Below are 16,374 nucleotides of genomic sequence, written 5' to 3'. Positions count from 1 at the left end.
ACATCTGGCAAGGTCTGGAGGGAGACATTTTCAGCTGTCATAACTAGGGAGGTGCCACTGGCATCTAGTAGGTAGAGGCCAGGGATGTTGCTAACGTCCGATAAAGCATAGAACAGCCCCACAACAAAAATTTATCTGGTCCAAAATGTCGGTTGCTCCGAGGCTTGACAAAGCCTACCCTACTGGAACCATCGCCAGGTTAAGGTCCATAAAAGGCAGAGGACCCTGCAACCCTGCGGCAGCCCCCACCCAGCCTGCCAGCCTGCCTGCCTGCCTGATTGTCCTCGGCTATTAACAAAGAGGAAGGTGAAAAGCAAGCACCCAGGCAAGTTCTGTTTGTCAAGAACTCGCACAAATCGCAAATTACGTCCTCGGGGACCGCTACATATCAGAGGAGTCTGGTCAGTGGGAAGTTTCTCTACATTCATATCATGGAAGAGAATTTAGGGTCACCAGCGAAGGGATGTAGCTCTGACATAAAATAACTTGGGAAAAGCAGTGAGGAACGAAAGCACCTGGCATATAACCTCCCCGTTTGGCTTTCGTTACTCTGGGAGCTACAGGTCACCCAGTCTTTTAACGCAACAGAGCAGAAGTGAGCAGAGATTTCCAGAGAAGGTTCAGAGTGAGCATCATGAGCACAAACCCATTTAACATTTTGTGGGTGATTGAAAAAAGAATTTATTAGGACACTCTCCAGGGTAACTGAAGTAATTTAAGTAAATTTAGCTCTAAATCCAGAAGTGACTTACATTAAAAGTGATATTAAAAGTGATTTAACAAGCCTGTGAAGGACAGAAATTGGTCTTTTTTCAGGAATTAGCTTTGAGTGGTTGCTATTTAGACTTGGCTCAGCCAACATTCTGCAGGAATCCCAGGACACCAGCTACTGGCCCACTTTCTGAAAGAACTCTGAGGGTCTCGGAACCACAGGAAATTGCAAGTAATTGAGCAAAGACTGGCCAGTTAGAGGGACTGGGGCCATTGTGATCACTGTGCTTACCTCCTGCAAAAATGGGAAAATGCATGCTTACTCACAGAGATCTTCTCGTCAAGAGATGGGACCACGAGGGAAGGCTGGCCTTCCCTTGGGGGTGTGCATCTCTCCCAGGTGCATGTGAGGAGCCACACAAACCCCCCACCGGCCCTCTCTCTAAATGAGCCAAGTATCCTTGGAGAGGTGGTAGCAGAAAATTGGGAATTTTAGATCTCTCGTGCAGGAAAGTATTTTAAAATCTCTCCTTCAGAGTGACAATTCCCCAACCTCCAAGCTTGTGTCGCACACAGAAGCTACCCTAGAAGGCCTAACAACAACGCTTCAGCTGGACTCATAAAGTCAGCCTTCCAGCCGTTAATCCAGACGAGGACCTTGATATCACTGACACGCTGAACACACACAGCCCATCAAGCTCTGTTCCCAATTTTCCTGCCCCTTTACGTTAGAAGTCATTAAAATTTAACTGTGACTAACTTGCACAAGGTTATATGTCAACAAAAAATTTAAACGCTCTGTATGCTGGTTATTGACACTGGACCAGAGTGTTCTGAGCTCCATAGATGGTAAAAGTGCAAGCTCACTTCTGGTCAACTAATTGAAAACCCAGTCAAAAGGGAAATCGTACGCTTAACCTGTTAATTTAATCTGAATCCTATAAACGGAGCTCTTATATTTACTTGGTGGAAAGTTATGCCAGTCTTTTGAGAGGCGGCCCAGGTGTTTCCTGTGAATGCGGGCACCCCACTGGCGTTCCAAGTGATTTTCCATGAACCATCTTGTGAGGGAATCTGATTTCAGAAAGCTTCTAGATCCTGATTTGCCCCTACCTTTTTCACACTTGATATTTGGTAACACCTTCTTCTGTCCAAAGCGTCTAACTCACAGAAATAATTCTCTTTGACTAAGTTCTATTACATTGGTTTTTGTAACATTCAAGTAAGTCACATCATTTCAGTGATGGGCACCAACGGCATACACAGATCCAAACACAACATCCTCTTGGTGAGCACACAGCTGCAGAGCGAGAACAGAGAAGCCTGTTCACCAGGAGTGTCAGCCTCGTGTGGTTACGTCACGGCAGAACCACATCAGTGGTTAATCCAGGACAGCCGTGAAGGTGGCTTCCATCATACTGTCTGAATACCAAGGACTAATGTAACAGGATGAAGGAGATACTGGTCTGGTTCTTGGAAGACTTACATCTCTCTGCGTCTGCCCTGATGGCTGACAGTTGTTGATACGCCTTGATTCGTAACTTCCTTATCACAGGGTTCCCTTTTGTCAAAAAGAAAGGGGAGCAAGGGGAAATTCGCCGGGTGATGTCTCAGTTTTCAGTCAGGCCTATGACTTCATCCTCAAATGTCAAATGCTTCACGAAGAATGGAGGTTTCTTTGGTGGAACAGCATTCAGAACTCGTTAGTCCTTTTGCAAGAGAAAGCACCTGTTTGCTACAGCATCCCAGAAGTACAGGCCCAAAGTGAGCCAGAGAGAGTGCCCAGATTTCATAGGCTTTAGGATTTAAGTCCATTTCTTCTCACCGAGGAAACCTGCAAACAAGTCCTCCTTCAATTCCTGCACACTGCTCTATAGAGACAGGGTCCTGTCACCAAGGGTCAAGTTAGCTCAAGGTCAAGGCCCTTGCAGGTGGTTCCAAGCGTTGTTCTTGCAGGTGGTTCCAAGCTCGCAGATCCTAGACTTCGGGAATATTCCTGGGAGTCCCCATACCACCATCCTGGCCGCTCTTCTTGGCCTTTTCCCATAGGATGCCTAGAGCACCTCGAGATTGAACACGTTAAAGGAGTTTCAAACTAAAGAAATTTTTACATGCCAAAAGTCTGTGGTTATCCCAGGCACTGGTAGAACACAAGGGGCCATCATAGCTGCCATATGCACATGTTGCAATTTGTCATACCTGTTCCCTGGCAAGCAGAGAGCCCTGGAAGCCAATGAATTTGACCCCGCCTGTCTTGCATTTACACTTGAAACCCAATTCCCCTCTCTGAGCAGCATAAGAATCCACCGTGTTTCCAGTAGCAGTTGGCCCGGGGAGCTGCAGAGGGTGCCGTGTTCAAGACCTGGCTGCCTGCAGTTTCATCAACACGATCCTGTAATAAATGTGTACCTTTGCCACAAGCAGCGGTACATATTTCTCTGTAAAAAATAAGTCTGTCGTGGAAATATACAGGACTTGGAAGAAACATCAAAAGGACAAAAGGTCCTGAAGCAATTTCAGGGAAAAAAAACGCCAGTACCACAAGCCAAAGGTTGGCAACGTCAGCCTGCCAGAGCCTGCTGCTTAGGCACCGGGGCGCCCCAGAGGTCGGGGCTGAACCCCGACCCCCTCTCTTGGGTGGGGTGTCCGACAAATCTCTGTATCACGTGGGACAGCACGAAGGGATCAGGTAGGTCCCTTCCGGCTCTGAAAGCTCGTTGACTCAGGGATTTCCAAGTGATTTACAGCAGCAGTGAGTCTGAGCTTCCACGGAAAGTATCCATGGGAGGAAAAGTGTGGACAGTCACAAGGCATTTCTCACCCAAGGAATGTCCGTTCCTGCATCGGCAAATCGATTTATGCACAGCCGAACCACCATTCTTCGGCAGCGAATTGATTGCCCTGCTCACTCCAGTCCACTGAAACCCCAAACATCAGAAGTAGTATTTCCCATAACTGGGGATTTGGAGGTGGCAGACATGATTACCGTTTTTCCTAAGATGACATCCCCTGGATTGTGATCTGGACCAATTATGAAATTCTAATTAAAGACCGTCTCGGCATGAACAAAGATTAAAAGAGATACAAGTTTCAGGTTTCTTTAGCAAAACTTTTCTGGCGAATCATCCGTATTTCCTGTCACAATACGCTGTAATTATTTCAGAAAATGTTTTAGAGATAAATTACTAATATAATCTTTGCTCAAAAGCAGTTCAAAATCCTTTGTACCCAGCCTATCTTGGTAATTCTCTAGTCAGACAAATCTGCTGAGTCACCCTCCTGATGATTCACCTTTTGTTCCGATTGTGTTTCAGGAAGGAACAATGAAATACACCATTTCCCTCCCTCACTGAAGTGGTTAATTTCTAAAATAATACCACAACAAAATGGCTCGAATTCAGATTTGTACATTTTTATGAAAATAGCCTGTGCCAAACTCAATTCCGAGGCTTTTGGGAATGAAAGCAAGATTTAAAAGGTAATAATGATGCTGATTCCAGATTCATTAAATAGCATCTCTACCAGAATTTAAATTTTTCCTGTAAGTGTTAGAAGTCTCACCATTAGTTGCAAGACCTGAGGCCACTGTACCCTCTAGGAAGATACTGCCCACACCTGCTCCATTTCTGTACATCAAGGCCACCACACAGTTGGCCTCCAGGGACACTAATTACGTGGGGGAGCCGTCGGGAGGCAGGAATATGGATGGACAGGAACGCCGGAAGTCTGCTTTGTTTTCAACACCAATGAGGGAGGGATCTTGCAGAATTTCATGTTGTCTGTGTCCTAATTTTGTCATTTGATATGATCCATTGATGGTCAACAATGGGCGGGATTTCAAACCACTATTTTGGTAAAATACCCAAGCCCTTTCCATTGGATGCTTATACGCATTTCTGCAGCAACCATTTCCACGGGACTCCTAGGAAACGACAGGCTCCACCCCAGTCACTGGGAGCTGGAAAGGAGTCTGTAACCTGGCTGAAGATAAACCCACGCACACCCCCTAGGGTAAGACTTGCAACAACAGAGCTCTGACAAAGGGGAACCTCCTTGTGCCACAGATACAAGGAAGAAAGATTAAGAAGGAGCTGAAGGAAGCTGGGATGTTCCACCTGGGAGGGGGCCGACTCAGAGGAGGCAGGATCATCTTGGAAGGACACCATGTCGAGGAGGGTTCAGATGTGTGCTCCAGAGCCGGCTCCTCTGACTGCAGAGTCGGGAACGACCAGCCGGAACTAGGGAGAGAAGCAGCCAGTGCTTCCCCAAAGATGGAGGGAGATGCCTCGCTGCTCAAGCACAGTCATCTTTACAGCAGCTGGGAACTTTCTAGTACCTTGCAGTCTCTGACTGCTCATCAAGTAGGCAGTTCTCGAGTTCTGCACGTTCTTTTCCAAAACGACCGGAGGATTTCAGGAAAGAGGAGTAAGTCTAGCCTTCCATGAGACCGGAGGAGGAACTCACAGAATTAATGGGTGGCATTCTCTCAAACCATCCTTGGTAATTCATGGCATCGCCAATAAGGGCGCCACATATGGGGATGCAGAGTTTGCAGATGAGATCGTGCACGGAGATTTTACTGATTCTGGTGTAGTGCACAAAGTGCAAAGAGCTGGTGAGGGTGACGCACGATCAGGACAGCCACCAGCACAGTAAGCTTCATAACTGATGAAGTCTTATTGTGAAGAGAGGTAATTGCATTTGTATGCATAAATGGTGCCAAATCTAGCCTGTCCAGAGCCCACTTGGAGTGGAATCTCTACAGCCTTTGTCATTTGGTGATTATCTCTTAGTGGAAGTGCTCTGTCCAGTCCGGCTCTAATTACCGCCACTTGGTGTAGATTCAGTTCTTTAACAACATGAACTGATGTGGAGGAAATTAGCCTTTTGTCTAATATTTAGCGCTCTGTTCTTAGTATTTACGGTGAATGATGGGCTAGGAGGAAGATGACAGAAAGGAGTCCCTGGATAATACCTTGCGCAGTGAGAGTCTGGCATGAGGAAGTATTTTTTTGATACAGTAAATTAAAAGTCAAAAAAAAGATTTAACAGACCTCAGAATTCTCCCTGGAAATTCCCAAAGCCAATAATGCAAGTGTTTTCTATTCTATCAGAATTTTAAAAGTAGATGATTTCTCCCACCTCCTCCCAACATATATGGATTTGGGTTTTTGTAATAGTAATACCTTAATTCTAAAATGCAACTCTGATACAGAGTAGATGCTGGAAAACCGAAAACTGATTACTGATCTCAAAGTACTATTTGTAAAGCAATCAGTTAAAATCTACTCAGCAGAGAAAGGCTGATTATATTGATAACCCTTCCCTTAAAACTCTCACCTTTGGTTATGCCCAAAGGGAATAGTTAAGGAGGCATTCACTGATGTCCAAAACTGCCGGGGGGGGGGGGGGGGGGGGGGAAAGGAAGGTTGCACTGTCAATATCATGAGAAAATAGATGTAACTCATTTTTATATGAATATGGAGATTTTTCTAGGGGCTCAGTGTAGGACTGGGTCCCTACCACAATGCCCTGAGTTAGATCCTTTGAAATCCCATGGGGAACACAGTGACTAGAAAAGACAGTGGTTGCTAGGGCCATAAACTCACTCAGCTCTCCCATCAGTCATCCTGAAAGAGCTACTCGCTTACACATAGCATCCCTGGAGATACACTGGGGAGCCTGGGGTTTACATGGCCACTGGTGACACCAGAGGACACGTACAAAGAGATAATGGTTTTCTGGCCTGTGCTATGAGACTATCATTAATTCCTATCAGTGCAGATAGCATTCCTTAGCTCAGATCTGAAAAGAGAGAGCTCCATGGACCATCTAGAATTCGAGTCCTGGGTTGGTGGCTCGGGGGGGAGGGGGGTCAGGTTCCTCTGCACACTACCTCCAGCACTGTGACCCCAGGAAGTCATTTGTCTCTCCGGGCAGACAGGTACCCATCTTTAAAATGATAAGAGCAGATGAGGTGATGGCCAAGATAATGGCCAACCTCACTCTGGTCACCTAATGTTCCCCGTCCCCAGCCCCCAGCACCTGCCAGACTTACTATAACCAATTCTGGGGAGTTCCATGTCTTCTCATCTTAACTATAGTTACAATACACTTCCTGCCCAAAGACAAAACACTCATGCTCCTCATTGAAGCCAGGGACAGCAGCATGTTGGCAGGTTACATTTCATCATTACTATTCCCTGGTAATTACAATGTATGATCTCTGCGGCTTGCTGGGCATGTGGTGTAAGATATGCTTAATACACATCCGAAGTCTCGTTAGTGATGTGGTCCCTTTCTGACTGGAGAAATTATTATGGGTAGAGGTTATAAATAGGGCTGAGTCTTTACACTTTGACCTCTCTGGGGTACAATTTGTGAGAGGCTAAAACATGGTTCCTTGATCCTGGTGCATCTGGCCAGCCCATAAATTCGGGCACTTTGATAAGACCTGGGTGCAAGACCAGTATTTGTACTCCAAAGGAAGTCATAGCTAAGATGGAGATCGAGGACAGAACTCAGCCCAGCACCAAGGAAGAGGGCTATTCTCCAGTATAGTCAAGATAAAGAACCACTCAGAAAAGTCATTGTCTAACAATAACTTTGGCGATCATCGTATAATTATAGCAGGATAACAGACTAGTGTTTTTAGTTTTTACAACTGTAATAATTTCCTTGCCATAGTGTACCAGGAAAGGAGGGGGGGAGATCTTATAGTTTAGGGATTGATATTATTGAGTACTCCTCTACTTCTGGTATTTTACATCTTATAGTGATTCTATAAACTTGGCTTATGCACCTACTATGTGAAATAATGGTGAGGGAAGGATCCAAAGTTATGATGAATCATTTCTATGTTCAAAGGGTTAAAAAGCTGGCAATATAAATTATTAATATTTGAACCTATTGGCATGGGACTGACAGATAATATATAATATAGGTATATTAACACACAAACACATTTTGTATATATTCATTTAGATGACAGATTATAAATGTAAAATAAAAAACAGAACAGTAGCATTCTGTAGAGGTCAGAAGTGAGGGGATCTGGATTGAGTTCATCAGTTTATTTCAATTCAGAAGCAAAGCATGTTCTGAGCCTGACACTGTATTAAATACACCTCAGACATAAGAGGAATTAAATAGGGTCTGTCCCTCAATGAGTTCAAAGCCATGAGAGAAAAACAGCTACAATCCAATGTGAAATGGACATGCTCTAGTAAAAACGCAGAGACAACGATGCCTGAGGGGCAGCTTGTTCCACATGAGTTTGGACAGGAAGGAGGGTGGGCAGATGTGGTTATTCTGGAAATCCCACAGAAAGAAGAGGTGGCATGTAGCTAGGCTGAAGGATGAGCAGGACTTTGCCAAGGAGTTTCAGGATTTCTGAAGGTGACTATGGAAGGTTACTGAGAAATGGGTTAGGGAGAGGAGAGAGGGGTGTAGAGGAGTAGGAAACAGAGGGAGGGGAGAGGGAGGTGGGAGAGAAGGGGGAGAGAGAGAGAGGGAGAAAGAGGGAGAAGAAACAGAGAGAGGGAGGGGAGAAGAGGAAGAGAGAAGAGAAGGAAGTCGAGATAGAAGGGAGACAGGGAGGCAGAGAAGAGAAAGAAAGCCCACTGCTTGGCAGTTTCAATGGTCAGAGGAAAAACTTCTCAAGGTCTCAACAAGGGTAGTGGATGTTGGCCCAAGAGGAAGGATGCTGAGGGCAAATCCACTGACCCAGCTGGTGGGATCAAGCAGAAAGGACTAGTGAAGCTTGATGGCAAGGTGTGTGGCTTTGGCCACCTGGATGAATGCTGGCTGTAGGCTGTGTTTGAAAGGCTAAGACAATAGGCTGGAGGAAAGATTTGATTTTGGACATGCTGGATGTATGATGCCCCCAGATATTCAAGTGGCAATGCACTTGGGAGAGTACGATGGCTATTTTGGGTCCGGGTTCTTCAACTACCTGGAGGTGTGGCCAGGGTCGTGTATGGAAACCAAGGCCCAGGAGGAAGAGACTTCTTAAATTCTCCCAGATGGCAAGGGACACAGCCAGTCTAAAAACTCAGAGCCTAACCTTGGGCTCCCTCTGAACAACACCGGCGTTGTCCATGGTGCTGATAGGGAGCTTACAGATTCTAGCTATACACATAAAGCATTGCACTTTGGGGAACATGATCTGTCCCATCCAGATCTACACAGCAAGAGCCAGCACATACCCTGATGACTGTGTTTCTCTGCACTCGAGGTTGTGCCATGGAACGTCCACGTGGTGGAAGAGCGCATGTCCACCACCGTTTTCGCAGCCCGGCAAGCTCAGGTCCCCCAAGGGGAGATGATTTACCCACAGTGGCGGGACGCAAGTCAGTCAGAGCCACAGATAGCGAAGGGGACTCTGCGATCTCATTCAGGGAAAATTAAAAACAGACGCTTCTGCTCTGCGGTCTACGGAGCCTGCCGACGTTGCTGAGGCTGGAGAGAAATCCTGGATTTCAGGTTTTCCTCCACTCCAGAAAAATGCTTGGGAGCCAAACTCACTTGCTTTCAACTCCTAACTGCTCCAAACAGAGAACTGAAGAAAGGGATGTTTTAACTACGTTCCCCTTAAATTACCTTGAGGAGTTGGCGACAGCGTGCTAAAGAAACCATGGCGAGGTCCAAGTATTTATAGGAGCATCAGACAAGCAGAGCACCCACTGGAGAAGCTACAACCACACTCCTCTGCACAGGGAGTGGGGGGAGAGGTGTTACTACAAAGCTTAGCAGAGTCTCCAGGAAGGAAACAAAGCTTGGGTGCCAGCTGACAGAGCAGCCTAAGATTTAGGATACACTTTTGTTTCTTTGGAAATGTACAGAATAATAATTTTTAAGAAAAGCCCCTATAGTTAAATTTTTCGTTTAAAAAAAAAAAAATTTTAATGTTTATTTATTTTGAGAGAGAGAGCGCAAGAGACAGAGCATGACCAGGGGAGGGCAGAGAGAAAGGGAGACACAGAATCTGAAGTAGGCTCCAGGCTCTGAGCTGGAGAGCCTGACACGTGTCAGCACAGAGCCTGACACGGGGCTCAAACTCACAAACCATGAGATCGTGACCTGAGCCGACGTCAGATGCTTAACCTGGTTGAGCCACCCAGGTGCCCCCAAAACTTGCACTTTTAAAAGATTAACCAAAGAAGTTGACTCTACAGCCCGTTGCTTTAAGCACTTATCACAGTGGGTCACGTGGAGTAGGGCACGTGGCTTCACGAAGGCCTGTGCTGTTGCGTGATTCTGTTCACATGGAGTTCTCAACACAAAGCCTTTGGTGAAATGGTTCAGTTGTCTGGCGGGAGAAGGGGAAGCAGGCAGGGAATGGAGAAGTGTCAAGGTAAATAACAGCAGCTCCTGGGGACTTATGTCTTGGACACAGCCCCAGGACTTCGGGGCACTCTGCCTCACCCAGCACAATCTGCAGCCTGGGTTTTGCTCAAGCATGAAAGGCGAGAACACCTAGCACAGGTAAGGCTGGCCTGGCCACAGCCCCTTCACATTCATGCTTTGGAGCTCAAGAATCAGGACTTTTTCCAGACTGCTCATCCTCCTGACAGACAGGATTCCGCATGACCTACATCTCCCCATGACAGTGCATCACGAACACCAGATCCTGCCTGCAGGAGATGGGTGGCAGTTCCAGCAGCCTCCTGCTTCATGTGTGCTGACGGGCACACAGACCCCAGCGGGTGCAGAGAGCAGTGGAAACCCCCAATAGAGTCCACAGACCTGGACTACGAGGTCTACAGCCCAAACTTGGAATACAAACATCTCCATCTACTCGTTCCACCAGGGTTATGTCTCCGAGCTGGAACCACTCCAGGGAAGCAGGACTAAACTGGACAGTGCAGGCCGGTCACCCTCAACAAGGTGGAAAACACCACCCAGACCTCCACCTATGGCCCAGGCCTTCCTCCAGCCCACAGGAAGAATGAAACACTACTCCTGAGCTCCCCTGAGCAGAGCACGGGAACAGCTGACCACTCACGAGCGCCTAGGGACCCCGTCCATCCTTTCCAAGATCTTCAGACAGACTCTTCCAGAAAAAGAGAAGTAGGGTCTGAAAGTGTGGGGCCCAGCTCCAAAGGGATCCTTGTGTGTGTTGCAGAAGATGTTTCCTTATCTTCTTTGATTATGTTCTGACAGAATGGAGACAGGCAGATTCCACTTGGAGTGGGCTCCACGGCGGGACCCCCAGGAGAAGCCCTGTTGGTCTGTGGCAAGGAGTGGGCTCAGGGTGGGAGGAGATGGGGGGCAGGGGGCATGGGCCACGTGACTCAACCAGAAGAGCCCAGGGCAGCTAGGACTAAAGAGAAGGTGACTTTGTCTTTTAAGGCTCTGCGTTCACTTGTCAATTCAGTAAGTATTATGTAGTCAACTGCCATGATCCAGGCTCTACTGTGGGTGCTGGGAACAGGGGATGGGACAACATTCCCCCAGTCCCTGCACCTGTATTTGGGGGACAAAGGCAAAATAATCAGGAAACAAATAAGTAAGTATTCGTGGTGAGGGCAGAGAAGGAGAAAAGAAAGGAGTGGTGGGAGGGACCTGTCGGAGGCGACTAGAGAAGGGGGACGAGGAGTGGCCAGCTATGCCAGGGCCAGGCGGGGAGAAAGTAAGAGCCATGAAGACAACAGCAATGTCTTCAGCAGTGGTGACCACACCCGCATCACGGGGTCTGCCAGGCAGCCACAGGGCCCCATCCCCACATCCAGTGTCACTCAGGGCACTGCCTCTCCTGCAGGCACAGGACAACTGAATAACTCGCAGGGTTGGGGTCTGTGCGCAGAGTCCGAGAGCCCGATGTCCACTGGTGGCTTCTGTCCAAGTCCTCTGCTCCAGACAGGACAGCAGGTGCTGCTTCCCTCTGGCCATTTGGCTAAGACTGAAGGGACCTCTGCTGTATGTCAGCCACAGTTGGCCAGACTACTAACCTTCAGACACTGCCCTCTCCAGTCAGTTGTCTGCCTCAGATCAACCCGGTGACTTGGTGTGTTCCTTCCACAATGACAAAAGGCCCCCAGGGGACAACAGGGCACACGGTACTACACATCATGTGTCTGATAGCCAGGGCACACCGTTCCACAGGCAGACACACTGCCATGTGTGAGTGACGGGGGGGGGGGGGGGGCTGGGGGGGGGGCACGGCTCAAGGTCACTGCCGGTCTCACGGCAGGCTTTCCCGGGGGCATGCGTGGCCATACACCCTCCCTCCATAAAGAAGCTGGCTCTAGCTCCTGCTCCTGAGGGCGGCTTCTCAGTAATGGGGGAGGGCAAACAGGAATCAACTCGACAGATAGAGTCGAGTCATTTTGTTAACAAGAACTCAGATTAGATTACTCTGTGATTACATGGTTCCGCGGTGTGATAAATTGGTTAATAACAGGATTCCCAATGTAGCTGCTTAATGGGAATTCAATAATTAGAGGTACCCAGAACTGTACTGTCGGCCTAGGAAATGCTGGCACCCGCCTGACCATCTAATAACTCAAAACCTATCTGGGACTGTTGAAGTGGTTATGATCTGGAAGGCATGCTTTCAATACGAACCAAGCGCCTGATAAAATTACCCTTTTGTACCTAACACACCACGCTGGATACCACAGCATCTCACAAACTCAATTACAAGGTCCTTGTTTTCCTTGTTAAAGGTCCAAGCCAAAGAATTCTTTAATATCTATCTTTATCACTGCTCGCTCCTGTTCCCATTATGAAACTAGTGATCAACAGAGAATAAGGATTAACTAATATCTGAATTGCATCTTAGAGTTTAGGAAACTTTTTCACTGACTTTTCTTTGGGGGGCGCGGGGGGAAGTCCTTACCAGAAGGCAGTGAAATTGTCAGGGCAGTAATTATTGTACTCCTTGAAGGAAAGGACACTGAACCTGGAGATAGAGAAGCAGGCACCTGTCGAAGCCAGCACAGCCCCCGCAGCAACAAGAGGAAAAGGCAGGATGCTGGGCCTGTTCCTGGGCCGTGGTGGGCATGGGCCCACCATGCCACCTAACTGCAGATTTGCACTTCCCACAACTGCCCTTAAGAGGGACTGTGCCTCCATTATCCCATGTTCTAGATTAGCAAGGCACGAGTTCACGAGCTTCCCTCCTCCTTCCCATAAACAGCACCATAACTCAAAAAGGCCCTTTGAAATGAGGGGGGCGAAGAACTCTGGCGTTGGGCGCAGGGGTTATTAACTAGCCATAAACTTCTCTGACAATATTTTTAATTTTTCCAGTAGTACTAGTATAGTCTTTGATGCTAAGAAAAATGGAGCAGTGGATTTAAAACATAAAATGGTCCATTAGATGGGTCTTGAACTTGTTTCTAAAACTCCAGATAATACAGCTTTGCTGTTTTGTCTTTCCAAAATGTCAAAATTTGGCTAGGATTAATGCCTCTCTAAATCAGTAGGATTTCATGTTTGTAAATGGTTTACGGCTCCACTGGATATACAATGTTATGAGCTCATGTATTATCATCACCACGGAGCCTTTACTGAAATCTACTGACATTTAGTCAGCATCCAGACCAGACATGAAGGAGCACAGAGCATAATTCTCTAGAAGCCGGCGCCCACATGCAAATAATCAGGGTACAGGGATGGAGAGAAGGGAGACGAGGCTCATCGCTACTGGGACCATCACAGAAAAGTGTGGACCAGGGCATCCTATCCCAAAGGCCAAGGGGATAACCTAGAAACTAGTGGGGAGATCAACAATGGGTTTTCCAAAGCCATGAAGAGAAGCTAGGACTCCAGGCAGGCTGTGGAGAAATTTCGTAAGAAAAAAATCGCCTTCAGTCCTGTCATTCTAACGCAAACATCATCACCACTGCCCAAGGTCCCTCCACATGGCTACGTGTCCACACACCCTGGCTTCAGCAATGTAATTACGATTTGGGGTCATCGTCACCGAACACCATGTTCTTGCCTGAAAACTGTCTTTGATCACAACTGCGTAACATTCAATGGCACTGACCCCACAAACACAGTTTTCCCCGAGGTTGGGTATTGTGGCTCTCATGAGTCTGGTAGATGATGAGGTTTTGCAAAGAACATAAGCCAAGGTCATTTCATCCACAGTTGTTTGAGGTGAGATCCATGGATTTCTCTCATCTTATAGAAAAGGTATGAAGGCAAAGGGCCTTCACGCCCCTGTTCTGTATGTGCTAGGATGGCCCCCCAACACTCATACTTTTGTTCGTCCATCTATCCCGTGAAGCATGTGTGTGCAGTCCCCAGACAAGCAAAAGGGTTATTCAGATGTCATCTTTTTCATTTCCACCAACACATTATCTACTCTGACACTGATGGAGTACCTTACTAAAACTTCAAAGACTCGCATCGAAAGCACGTAAGTGATTTTCAAAGAAAAGGAACCTGAGATAGTTCAGTGACACAGAGCTACAATAGATCACAACCGACTGCTCACTACCGAGCCGGAAAATCACATAATAAACATAATCCCAATGATCGTTACCCTCGTAAGACGGCACCACATTTTGCTGCCACTAAGGGGGATCTTTGTATAGGGAAGATCACGCACTAAATTCTCCCCTCTCTCTTCTTCCCAGTGTGGAGCTGGACTTTAAGCAGCAAGAAGACAAGCTCCAGCCAGTTCTGAGGAAACTCCATCCTTTTGAGGAAACTCAGGTTGTACCTTCGCCTTACTCTCAGGAGCCCTACTCCGCAACTCCCAAGCAAAAATCCAAACCCGAATCTAAAAAGCATGGAAGATGGAAACTCTGGTTTCTTTAAAACTCATGGTGTTTGGAGTCTAAAGGCCGTCTTGAAAACCCACTGGAGTTAAGTAAATCCTTTTCCAAAACGAATAGGATGGAGCGAGCCTTGGCCGGCTCAGCGCTTCCCACTTCCCACCCTGCTTACCAAAAAGGCCTTTTGTACGACCAGATAATCAACAGAAGCAAGGCTGTACACGTCACACCTTGCCAGCTGTTGTCTGCAATTCGTGGATGTGGGAGGTAAGCTCTGAAATGAAGTTTATGTAGTCAAAGGGGATAGGTAAAAAAATTCTGTGCCCCCGCCCCAGATCGGCAAGTATCACGTCATCAGCCTGCGAGACGATGGGCTATCACTCTGTACACAGCTAAAACTCATAATTATTTTCAAGCCTTTCTTTCTTTTTTTCTTTCTTTCTTTCTTTCTTTCTTTCTTTCTTTCTTTCTTTCTTTCTTTCTTTTTTTTTTTTTTTTGATAATGAGAAGAAAAAGCAAGCCTTATGTTTGCAAAGGACTTCATTTTTATGTTTAGTTTTGCAAATAAGCAGGGGGCGAGTGCAATTTTCAGCACATCAAATTCCGGAGAAAGCACAATTTTTTCAAGTGGTCGGAGACCATAAATAATCTCTCAAATGTGACTATATGTATATTTGCCTTCATGTGCTGTAGCGCTAAGCCAAGTGACCACATCTCAGTGTCACGATGACACCTCAAACTTAGCATTCTGTTCATCTCCAGACCTGCGACATGTTTACTGCTCATTTTCCAAACGGCCAGCAGCCAGGAGTCCCCCAAAGTCAGGACATGCCTTTAATCACTGCAGTTGACAGGGTCAGAGCTATGGGACACTAAGCTTTCTTAGATCTCATTTTTAATCTTTGGGTACCCAAAGGCCAAATGATAAATTCTGGCAAGAATCTGAAAACACACATAGAGATACACGGTGGATAGTACAGTCACCAATAAATCACGGGTGTTCTCTGCCACCGGAAAGCATTTCTGTGGATCAATCTCTGAGACACCGTTCGTCACCAAAAGCGCAGCCAGACGTTTGATACAATCCGTCATGCTCTGAAACAAGTGTGAAAGACCTGACCATCTCAAAGAGAAACCGCGTGTTCAGTTTAGCTGCTGCCAACCGACAAACTTAGCGTCACCTGCATTGAACCTATTAGTCAGTTGTACTAAATGACATACCTAGGGGAAAGCTGTGAATCAAATGTTTTTAGGTATTTTTTAAATAAACAGTGACACTGAGAGTCCTCTTTTGATTACACATTGCAATATAAATCTTAGTTCCTTTATTTTTTCACTCATTATTTTGCACCTTTGCAAGGATCTTTTTTATAGAAATCAAAAGCCCCTAGTCTAGGAATGACTGGTCTATCAATTTTCTGCTTTTCACAAGAGGAAGTAGGGATCTTATTTTGCCTTTTTTTGTACAACGGAACTCTGGAATAGTTGTGTGAACGTACAAGAAAACCTAGTCTTCAAGTTTCTGGCCAGAAGTTTCCCATCCGATCTAATGCTGGCATGCACACCTCATTGATTAGATGCCAAAAACAAAGTGGCGACCCTTGGTAAGAGGATCTCTACCTGCATTTCTCACGGGAGCTATTTCTTGCTGTGCATTTTCCTCCTGATTCAACAGCAAATTTATTTTAGTTCTAAGTGTTTCGATTCTACAGGGACCTAGTGATCAGCAATCAGACCTGGACCGGATAACAATGAAGCGTGTGTCACGTAAGCATTCTTCGGGATTGCTCACACTATACTGCGGAGGTAGCCTTTAAAAAAAACACACGCATCTCTCATGGAAACATTACGTGAGGGTAGAAATCCTTGAATACCAGTAAACAGAATTGAGAAATATTTTTGTGCAAGGAAATGGATAGGCACATTGATC

At 46.5% G+C, this 16,374-nt stretch overlaps 2 protein-coding genes across 8 annotated transcripts in view; one reads left to right on the top strand and one right to left on the bottom strand.

The window, feature by feature from the left end:
• The window catches only part of INSYN2A (inhibitory synaptic factor 2A), a 57,088-nt gene extending 42,184 nt beyond the window's left edge, over positions 1-14,904 (top strand). For all 4 annotated transcript variants that reach the window (XM_058698113.1, XM_058698110.1, XM_058698111.1 and 1 more), the window contains one exon: positions 14,304-14,904. In XM_058698113.1, coding sequence (XP_058554096.1) covers positions 14,304-14,487 — 184 coding nt within the window. In that variant the 3' untranslated portion in view covers positions 14,488-14,904. The remainder of the gene's footprint in view (positions 1-14,303) is intronic.
• Positions 1-16,374, bottom strand: part of DOCK1 (dedicator of cytokinesis 1) — a 528,588-nt gene that overhangs the window by 292,168 nt on the left and 220,046 nt on the right. The window lies entirely within an intron of this gene.

This window comes from Neofelis nebulosa, chromosome 13, assembly GCF_028018385.1.
Source record: "Neofelis nebulosa isolate mNeoNeb1 chromosome 13, mNeoNeb1.pri, whole genome shotgun sequence".
NCBI lineage: Eukaryota > Metazoa > Chordata > Mammalia > Carnivora > Felidae > Neofelis > Neofelis nebulosa.
The sequence above is the reverse complement of the archived record's forward strand: the minus strand, read 5'-3'. Positions and strand labels throughout refer to the sequence as shown.